The sequence below is a fragment of the Wyeomyia smithii genome, chromosome 3 (genome assembly GCF_029784165.1).
Source record: "Wyeomyia smithii strain HCP4-BCI-WySm-NY-G18 chromosome 3, ASM2978416v1, whole genome shotgun sequence".
Taxonomy (NCBI): domain Eukaryota; kingdom Metazoa; phylum Arthropoda; class Insecta; order Diptera; family Culicidae; genus Wyeomyia; species Wyeomyia smithii.
This window is the reverse complement of record NC_073696.1, coordinates 167105640-167117001: the sequence shown is the minus strand read 5'-3', so window position 1 is coordinate 167117001 and position 11362 is coordinate 167105640. Positions and strand designations below refer to the sequence as shown.

Below are 11362 nucleotides of genomic sequence, written 5' to 3'. Positions count from 1 at the left end.
CACCATCAGCAGCAGCATTGCAGTTTTTCCTCGATTGCACACGAATAAAAACGTACGAACAAAAGTGAACCACTGCAATACGAATAGTACCGCTGCAGTACGAAAAGAAGAGATCCGCTGCAATCATAGACAACGAGAGACCTGCGGTTTTATACACCACTTGTACTGTTGCTTTTACCGGCATATTTTCTTTGAAGACATCAGATTTTATTAGGTTCTGAAAGCAGGTTTAGAAATTGTTCAAGAATGGGGATTGTTTCAAACTTTTCGGAAAACTTTTACCTCCGAGACATCATTTTAGTCTAGGTTCATGGAAGCAAAAATAAATTGACCTTTTGGGACGGGGAGACTCTGTCAATTTTTATTTTGATATTGATACAGAGAATATCACAGGGAACGGATGGTGTCCATTCACGTCGTCTGTGCTAGGGATGCTCGCATGTAATTGGTTCATTGTTCGTGTAAATTTATCATTGAAACTTTTTATCAATTTTACCGCTTAGCAATGAAATTAGAGTGACGAATAGCATATTACAAAATTGTTATACATTTTATCTATCCAACAACATATTGGTTATTGTTATCCATCATGTGGTTATGCTGTTATTAACGTTTGAAATCTGACGCAACATTTGCCAGTTTCATTTCCAATTTTACAGAATGCATCCCAGTATAGTAAACAAAGACGTAGTCCCACGTCAAAAATCATCAGCTGTAGTACCAAAGCATGTACTTCAGTATGCTAAAATTATCGAGGATTTACCAGATAATGTGGAGAAAATTGATAATCTCAGTATAAATAACACGAACTTCAAATCAGGTTTAGTAGTCAAATATGCAGTTGATAACACAAACATTTTGGAATTTTCGAATCTGCTTTTGCTCACCAAGATATATTTATTTTTATTATAAAAAACTAGAAGCTTTAGAATTTAATATTAGTGCCAATAGTTTGCAAGTTCAGTGTCTTGATGAGTGGCTTCGAATAGAGTGTTCATCTCTGTTCACTAAAAAAGTGTACAATCCCTGGAAATATTATCCGTACATTTCCACTTATTTTTATATCAGTTTGAAATATATAGATGATTGAAACAGTTCAGATTAGCCAAACTACCATAAGTATGAACCTTATTTTAATAATTTTTAAGTAAACAATAAGTTAATGTTTATAATTAATAAGAAGTATGTTTCTATAGCAACAATTATATAATTAATACGCACATATACATAGTTTTCTTTGTGGAGCTCACTGCTACTAGTAAGAAAGATACAGTGCCATGCGTTCGTTAAGACGCACCATGTTTTTCATAGATTTTTCTTTCAAAACTATTTGGATTTTGAATGTCATCACTTATTTTTATTTGTTATCATGAACTAAAACAAACAGAATCATTTCTTTAGAAAAAGTGCACTTGATAGAATTAAAAAAGAAAAAAATTAAAAATAAGCTGATGCATTCGTTTAGACGCACCTTAAGTAAACGTAGTAAAAGCTTAAATTTTCTGACCCCCTAGTCAAATTTCGTCACAAAACTGCTAGTCGTTGCATGTTCGAGTCCCGGCTCGGGAGAAGACTGTTATTATCTGTAGGATCATAGCACTAGCCTCACAATTATCCTGTACACTCAACAGTTAAAAGCGAAGCCTGTGTCCAATAAACAGAACAGAAAAAGCCAGCTCCGCTCTAATCCTGGGTAAGAAGAAGAAGAAGAGGAACAGAGGCAGATGAATGTTACGATAGGCTTACTTGCTCTATGACGTGCTATGAAAAAATGCGATTTTGGCAACACTACAGGAAACAATTGATCACGTAAATCGATTCTTCGTCTCAAACCCTTCAAAATGATATATCAATATCACCTGTAGCTCTTTAGGGTCCCGAAATATTCACAAAATAAAAAAGGTATTTTGCTAAATTCGCAAAAAGTGGAGGCAGTCCGATTGGCCGAGGGGTCCACCAATCGGTACAACACTTTGTAATTATAAGTTCCGGCCCAAAATACATCGACTCACAAATTTTGGTCGAAATCAGAGATGGTCAATGCATTTCCTCAGACACTTCACATGGAATGACCCATATGAAAGTACAATAATAGAGCTTCCAAATGCTAGTGGTTTCGCTAGTCCACGACATTCTGTTGATGAGTTATGTTCACAACAAAAAACCTCGTTTTTACTCTCTTTATTGATTTAACCAGGCAAAAAACTAATATTGTAAACTAAGATACCACGTAATAAGTACGTATCTATGGTAACCACCCCATCAAGTTTGGTTTGAACGACTGTGCGTCTGCTCTCATGCTGTTGCAATGTTGATTCCCGGCTTCCACCCCTCCAACAAAATCGACCCCCCTTGCCCCCCTCTGGCTACGCCTGGGCATGAGAGCAACTGAATGCGACAACATGCTAATGTTGTTGGCGGTCAGCACCAATATGACGGAGAAGGAACGCAATGTTGTTAGACCGCCTATTATGAGAAGATTTGAGGTAAACTATGCATTGTCATAATTATTGTTTATTTTATTTCACAAAATGCCATTGTATGCGTTAATGATTGCATCGTTTTTATAAGTTTTAAGTTTTGGCTTATCTGTGTTGTTTTTTTTTTCTATTCTGCCTACTATCATCAATATATTACAAAACTGTAATATTCAATTTAATCAATTATTACTAGAAGTCGAAATACGTTAAATGATTCACATGGAAGTAAATACATAGTATCTAGATTTGAGGAATTTATTAGAAGGACATATTTCTAATCGTGATACAACCTTTGATTTTATGTCGTGTAACGTAAAGTAATCTGCGCATTTTTGTTCAGTTAGAATGTTTTATTTCCTTTTCACTTGATTAAAAGAAAACACTTTTTCTATTGCCAAACTTACTTCTCAAATAGTATTGACATTTACCACACATATAAAAACTAGTTTGAAAAATAAGTTGTTGGCACGCCATAAAAATTTTATAAAACATTAAGCTGTTCAAAAAATCTTTCTGAAATCAAATTGGTAAACAACATTAATTGTTCTCAACTTGATTTTATCTTTCCCAACAAAATTCTGCCTTTGAAGCTGGCACTCTTGTCGTTGGAGGCCAAAGCGTAGTCGATCCGTGGTGCACAATTGGCGGAGTGGTCACAAATATTTGGTAGCAGAACGAATCTATCGTATCGGACAACGCTGTTGTTGATGTACTGGTGCTATCCAAGGTGCTTGGAACCAGTGCTGATAAAAGTCATTTTCCCCAGCAAAATTCTCCGAAAATTACAGCCAATCATTTTCAATTTTCACTTCCAATGATCGCAGCACTCTTTCAGATACACTAGATTTTCGTCCTAGTAACGTGCTGTTATACTCAGATGAAATAGATCGCGTGCATCGTTCACGGTTACGGAATAAAATTTGACGACAAATCCAACCAAATGATCTTCACTTCAAAGCGAAAATAAAAAACAAACAGTCTACTCATTCAAAATGAACCTCACCGAAACGCTTTTTCACTGACACTGACCGATGCCTTGACAATCTTCGTTAACTGATAAACTGATTTTGTTGTCTTGCTTCCATCGCATGAAATATAATGAGGTGTTTTGACAGCTCACTTCCATGCAGAAAGCGGGAAGGGAGAACTCTGAAAGGATTGTAAACAAATAACGTATATGGATGCTTTTTTTCACTTTCACTCAAGAGTGTCAACAAATATCAACCCTGCTTGGAACACAAGTAGCGGTTAACGCTCATTAGTGGCTAGATCAGTCAGAACGCTGGAATCGCATCAAACTGTTTGTTTTAGAGGAGGATGTTCGCAAGGCATATCATCGAGCGATGGGCTCGATTGAAACGTATCGCCGCGCAGCTGATGCATAAATACAACGCATCGAAAGAATGAAGTTTACTTCGTGATCCATAATCTACCGGTAATCGCCAAGGTGGCTGCTGTTGCCAAAGCCTGTGGAAATATGTTCCAGCTCTTACAAGACCATTATGCAGAAACTTCCGGTAGACTTCTGATCTGTTTGCCGCGCAAATATGCTACTGCATACTGTAAAGACATTGGAAAACAAGAGGGATGTCAGGCATGGATTACAGGTACCTTTAAGAAAGGTAACCGCACCGTACGAATCATCGATAAGACACGAGTAATCAAAGTGATCGGCTGACATGTTTTATTGTTGTTTTTGTTTTGCAAGAGTTTCAAGTATCAAAACACGTCAAAAAAGATAGTGTTGCCAAAAATTTGAAGTGAATAATATTCATGTAAGCAGGGCCGGATTTAGGCGCTGGAGGCCCGGGGCAAATTTGTTTGTGAGGCCCTTTTTCCTTAAAACATTTAGAGGCAACGTTCTGGAAGGTGACGAGCAAAAAAAAGGTCGCCTTAGGACTAGGGGCCCCTTTAATCGGGAGGCCCAGGGCATTTGCCCCCTTTGCCCCCCCCTCAAATCCGGGCCTGCATGTAAGATGAGAAAAATATTCAACATTCATGCAATTTTCAACTTTTAAAAGATAATAGTTAATTTAATACTCATCGAAAAAATCCGATTTTAACGCTATTAATCTTTAAATACGAAGTACTTTCAAGAAAAAATATAAAAATAGAGGACATACTTGTCTTTTCTCCTCAGAAAATCTCTAGAGTGCAGGACGACATACTTGCACTGCGGAAACAACTGCTCTCACACTAAAGAGCAAATCAACGCACATACTAGAAGAGAACGACGGACGATTTTTATCTGGTGAGGCTGGTGAGCTTCCAGAAAGCACCGCGGTGAAATCTGAAATCTCTCTGTTGCGAGACAGTTATTACACAGCAGAGCTATCTGCGGTGTTTTTTACAGTTTGTTTCTTAAGCATGGCAGAAGAGAAAACGAGATTGGGAGAAAAAAAATAGACTTCGTTGCTCGTGCCGGTCGACTTTACTTATGTCGAACTCGCTTTCGCGGTGTAGCAACACGAGGACACTTTTGCCCGATAGGTTTTTTTCACTTTTCGGACTACTCGCCAGTGAACACTGGTATACTTCTGTGTATTCTCTGTAGAGTGATTCACCCCTATTGTTTCTATCAGATGGGGTGAGCTGGAAGTGTGTTTGTCTCTCTGTAAGTTGATTGAGACACTTTGGAGTGGCGAAAGAAGCAGTGTGGCGCATTGCATTGCTACACGCAGGCACATACAGGAAGGGAAGTGCGCGGTGAATTTTTCTCCGCTCTTTCCACATACTGAGGAGAATGACAAGCATAGGGGATATGGTCCGACGGGAAGCCTCTATAATCACAAAAATAACTGTACTTCACTCTCCCAGTGATCACTGGTAGCTCAATATTGGTTTAGAGAGCACGGGATTTCGATGAGCTAACGGAATTTAAACACCGGTAGTAAAGCTGAGCACAAACAGAGTTACCACTAATAATCGACTTGTAGCGGTCATATTAGTTTAGAATTACATAATTTAGAATCGATCAACACAATTGTGTTGCGCCAAGATGTAGACAACCTTAGTTTGTCGTATCTGCCGCAACACCCTAGCGCACGCGACTCTCCGAGAATGTGCATCTCTAGATTAGGCGGTTGAGAAAACCCAAAGTAGTTCCCATATAGAATTGCCAAAAAATGGTTGGAGAGGGACAGATAGGGCCTAATGACGGCAGCCAAAATGAAACAACCAGCAGAATTGTAGATTTCCGAATATTCCCGACGAGATTTGCGGGAAATTGCATACTTCCTGTAAATTCGTACGAAATCACCTTCCCTGATCTATGGGCTAATAATGATCGTTAATTTCGTCCTAGATCGTCAAGCAATTTGGAAGTGTCGCGTTGAAAGTCTGTTGTCCGTGTGTTCTAGTTAATTTGTATTAAGTAAGTCTAGTGACGTGATTTGTTAGTAACTTGTTTAATTCCTTGTTTATTCTCACATCATTGAATAGGCTCGTTAAAGTGCAGTGAGACATTAAAATTTATTGCAAATAGTGCGTATAAAAAGTGTGCAAACCAGAGAAGGTAAACGTGCTCAAATTTAAAGCCATTGACCCCGACCATTTGCTGATGACCCCGTTCGTACAGCCACACGGCTGCGCACTATCACCCACAGCCGAACGAGCGAGAGTAGAACAGCGAAAGACGCAACGCGTACGTTCTTCTCCAGAACGAACTTTTTCCCGGCAGCCGTTCCATCACGGGAGATATTCGCAGATCGCACTTTATCTGCCCACGTGACCAGCATTGGACGAACAAAAGTCCTCCGGTGAGGCTAATGGCCGTTTCCAGTTGAGGGATCCCGGAAAGCGGCGCAGTAAATAATTTTCGTCATCCAAATCGGCATGTGCCGATCGACCGCGTTGGCCTGATGTGATCGCCAGCAGCGGCAGTTGAACACGCCAACGACCAACATCAGCATCAGCAGTAGCGAACAGCAATCTATTGGTGAGTCGTTCCAATTTACTCTCGAGAGCGGTGGGCGCGTCCATGAAGGGCCCCACAATTCAATTGTGATATTGGAATAAACGACAAATAGTCGTACCGGCCGGTATCGAAACCGCGCCTATGATTTTTGCAGTTGAGTTGAGGCCGAAATAGCGTGCACGCGTTTCAGAATTTTTGAACGCCCCACTCAACAAATCTAAATCCCGGGTAGCCATTGCTCGCACCGCAGGACATCACTGCACATATCCATTCTGGAGCAGCTGATCAAAACTTGAAAAGCACATGGGTCAATGAGCACTAGAGATATGGAGAGAAGAAAACGCACACAATAGGAGCCTAGTCTAGACAATAAGATACACACATACAATGATAAGTCAAATATAAAGCATGCATGTTAAATTAAAATACAAACCTGTTCGTTAATTATAATATATGGAGTTTGATTTATGCAGATAATGTAGTAGTTTCGTTAATGTAATGCTCCCGCAAGGTTTTAGTCCGGCTGTAGTGTTTCACGTCATTTGGTTCGTTTTCCGTTTGTGATAGTTTCGTCTTCCGCGTGGCGAGATTCGAATGATCGGCAATGCGCACGATATCTGGTGGTAAATAGCGACATTACCCGTGATGAGAAAGTATAGTGCGGGTGGTTTCTTACCGCAAACTCTCTGAGAGAATATGAGGTGTTGAAGATTTCTGCCGGAGGATAAAAGGGTTTCCACCCGGTTTTTGGTAACCGGATTTTGTGCAGCCATCTGGTCTGATCCTGATTCCTTTTTTTTGTATATTTTTGGGAACGACCCTTTAGGGAAGTCTCAACCGGGCAAAACTAATCTAGGCGGGCAGTCTCCGTTTCGGAGTGGCGCTTAAGCTGCCTGCAAGCTAGGGATCGACCAGGGCCGGCTACAGACTTCCGATAAGTTTACAATTTGGGACGGCGAAGGACCTGGGGATCCTGATCGATACCAAACTGAACTTCAAAAATCATGTTGCATACAGCGTTTTAAAAGTCCCGTCACAGCTGGGCCTGCTGTTTCACTTTGCCAAGAAGATTAAAAACGTCTACTCCGGCCCGGATTTGGGGGGAGGGGCAAAGGGGACACATGCTCCGGGCCTCCCGATTGAAGGGGCCCCCTAGTCCTAAGGCGACCTTTTTTTTGCTCGTCACCTTCCAGAACGTTGCCTCTAAATGTTTTAAGGATAGGACTGATAGCCTTTTGACGTATAATCGAGCCAGAGAAAAACAGCTTCAAGCGAAATGTATGAGAATGACGTTCGTGACAAGTATGTGCCTTCTTCAGAGCAATATTAACTGCTTTCGCTACTTATCTCTCAGGACATCAACATACGCCGGCGTAACTTCCGATCGCACTCATTCCTGAGCACCTTGTGGCAAAGACTAAATATGTCTCGTGTGTTTAATATTTGTTATCATATTTTTGTTTTTATGTATTTTGTAAAGTTATCATTAATAAGGTCAATGGGGTAAATATATTATCCGTTGAATAAGTAAAAGTAAATAAATAATTGACCGAATGATTATGGTCTCAGAAACAAAACAAAAAACGTGAAACCGCGTTAAACATAAAAAAGTTTTTGTTAGAGAAACTTTGGTTTGTTACAAGAGTTTAAGGCAACTAAATTGTGTATCTAACAAATTTATTTTGCAAAAAATGTGAGATGATCGATTTTTTTAAAACCACTTACTGTTTTTAAAATGATTTTTTCCATTGTAGGTATCAAAATCTTTTGTTATATTTTTAAATAAAATTTCAGACATGTTTCTAGAATTTATTTCTTGACATCTTTTCGCTATCTGTTGTCATTATCATTAAAATCTTGATGTTTCCAAAACATTATAATTTTTACAATCGTGCTGTTTCCAAAAAAAGATCTATCTTTCCCCTCTCCAATTATACGTGGTTCGAGTATTTCCATTAAGAAATTCAAGTGTTAGAGCAATTTTGATGAGCCAAGTCCCAAAAAAGAATTAATTTTCTAGTTAACGAGGTGTGTATTATTTTGATTACCCAAACTCAGTTTCTTAACTTAAACGACATGGGTTTTCAAACAAACTTAACTAAAATCGTTTTCAACAACATCATGTAAATAGTGGACTGGTCTCAAAGGGAATTGTTCATATCTGTAAAATATTTCTACAGTCAAACGTGTTTGAATGTATAAAATTGCTTTTTATTCTTCAAAGTTCCTACATATGGTACTTATTATAGGAATTACTTTACTGTGAAGTACATTTGGCATCCAAATCTCTTTCGCAGTGCAGGGCACAATTCCGCTAATTCGCTAATAAGCCACGCTAATTCTTAGTTAGCGGTTTAGCGATTTCGCAAATTTTAAAGTTGTTTAGCGAACTTTTAGCGTCGCTAAAGTTTTGGTCTACGAAACGCTAATCGCTAAATTTGAAGAGAAGCGGTAAAAATCTATTTACAAAAACTGTGAGTTGCATACATAAATTGATTCGAATGATGAATATGCTCCACTGTGAATGTCACTTGGAGAACGTAAGTTTCATTGAAGTAACGTATTTGTCTTAACTGTCTAGAGTTCCTCTCTTTTCGAGACATGTACAAGTCTACCTTTTTATCCAAAAATGGGGTTCGAGTTATCGTTCAAGATTATCTAGATTAGAACGCCAAATTTTCTGTAAGCCGCAGTGCATTGTAAATTACTCAAGTAGGAACCTTGTTTTGTTAATACTAAACCTCTTGCTGAAAATAGTACGGGGTACCTATGGAATGTATAGAAGAATATTACCTTCGAATTTTGTTTAGCGGAAGGGCTCAAAAGTTTCATTGTATCGAATGAAGTCTTTATGTAAAGTTTCAGCTTAAACGGAATTTGAGAAGTCGTGCCTCTAAGTGTTTCTATCACTTTTCTTTCACTTTTTTGATGATAAAAAAGTAGGAGGGTGGTATTCAAGACACGACCGCATGACGTTGGACTACGGTATTCTTATATTCCATTAAAACAAATAATAGAGAGAATTGCAACTTTAGTATTTGCTGCAATTTTATCTAACAGTGCATTTCTGAATGCTGAGACGTTAAAACGTTATAAATAATAATATATACTAAAAGAATGCATATCTTTTATTTAATCGCTGTCATTTCATACATATTCGAATCAACCCTTTGTTTGCTGCACTACCATGACAATCATTGCGAATCATCAGCGAATTGGTAAAATTTTCCTATCTAAGCAAAAAGCAAACTTTACGAAACTATCTGAAATTGGAGCCCTGAACGATTCAAGCGAAAATTTTAAATTTGAAAATTGTTTGACATTTAATCGTAAAACTCATGCTAGGTTAGTTCCAGCCCAGCATATAACTTCATGTATTTGAAAAACAAAAACGTTTGGTTCAATAACTCAATATAGCAAGAGCTCAATCACACGTTTTTCGGTAGTTGTTATCAAGGTTTGGGCGAGTGACAGGATAATATCTTAACTTCTTCAGTTGTGATTTAGAGCATTTCTAATTGTTTTGTTATTTTTCACGATAGCGACAAGTTTGTTTCTATCTCTGTGTGCGAGAAACAAAATCAAAACCGCGCACCGAGAAACAAAAACGAAAATTTAATGAATGCTCATTGAGAAAACTTGCAACTTTTTTTACCAATAATTTATGATACTCAAAAGAACCCGTTTTGATCTAAATCAAATTTCTAGTAAATAACTGTTGATCATTCATAGGTAGTAATTTTTCCTCGATGAATTAAGACTGGCTGAAGAAGTTAAAACGCTGCTGTAAAATCAAATTCACAACTGTGTTCGTTAAGACATTTTAATATTTTCAATGACAATAATAATCTTCGATAAACACCCGCTATAGTTATTCACACACATGCTATAACTATCTAAACACGCGTTAAAACTATTCATACACACGCTGTAGCTATAGTTTTTTATACACACATGCCGAAGCTATCCATACACACGCTATTCCTTTCCATACATCCGATACAACTATCTATACACACGCATAAGCTATCCAACCATGTGCTATTACTATCCATACATACGCTATAACTAATCATTACACACGCAGCAGCTTTCCACACACAAGCTATAACTATCCGTACACACGCTGAAGATATACACGCAATAGCCATAATATGCTACACATGCTAGTGTCTTACACACGCTATAGCTAGCCATACACACGCAACAGCGCCATCCCTATCATCGCAAATGTCATAGCAATACAGATGCACATACGCTATATGTGCACACTGCACACACACTAAATGGCGGTAGCTTTCCTAGTGGCGGTGCTGGCTCGTGCAGTTTCTGGCAGTTCTGGCAGTTTCGTGCAGTTTTCACCCAATGATATCTGAATTGGATTACCGCTGGTGGGGTCCAACTCAGATCGAAGGAGAACCGAACTGAATGAAGAAATGCAGCTGCCCACTACCTCCGCCGCTGCTGCCTGATACCACCGCTCTGGTTCTGCTGCAGCTCAGTTTGGCCGCTGGAATCAGCCACCGCTGCTGATTATACAAGAGCGGCCTGGTGGCCTTCCACTTGTTAACTGATGAGGCCTTCCACTTGCTATGAGACGACACAGGCTATTATATAGCCCAAAGCAAAAATCCATCCGCGAGCAAACAAGAAGCGAGCTTGTGATTGGTTGAATGTGCACGACTTTTAACACAACTTTTAACTAGTTTAGTATCGAAAACATATTTTAATTTTTATATGACAATCTTGCGCAATATTTCCCCTATCAATCAAGCCATTGGTGTTTAGAATCTGTTCAGTGGTAATGATAAAAGAAGCATTTAAAACGGTGTTGAAACACCTGTTGCAGCTACCGAAAGCGAGCTCGTTATTGGTTGAAAGCTGTGAGACTGTTTACAAAGTCAGATCAGTTGTATCCGTTAGTGTCGACTGTGCTTGTGAAGAGAGGTGGTGATTGGTTGCTCGG

The 11362-nt window shown here is 38.9% G+C and overlaps 1 protein-coding gene across 1 annotated transcript; it reads left to right on the top strand.

Moving 5' to 3' along the window:
* Positions 1 to 2378: 2378 nt before the first annotated feature.
* LOC129728823 (inactive selenide, water dikinase-like protein) lies at positions 2379 to 4158 on the top strand. The gene is given in 5 exon segments (XM_055687290.1): positions 2379 to 2487; positions 3056 to 3207; positions 3689 to 3825; positions 3827 to 3871; positions 3873 to 4158. Coding segments are annotated over 5 exon segments (729 nt in total).
* The last annotated feature ends 7204 nt before the right edge of the window (positions 4159 to 11362 follow it).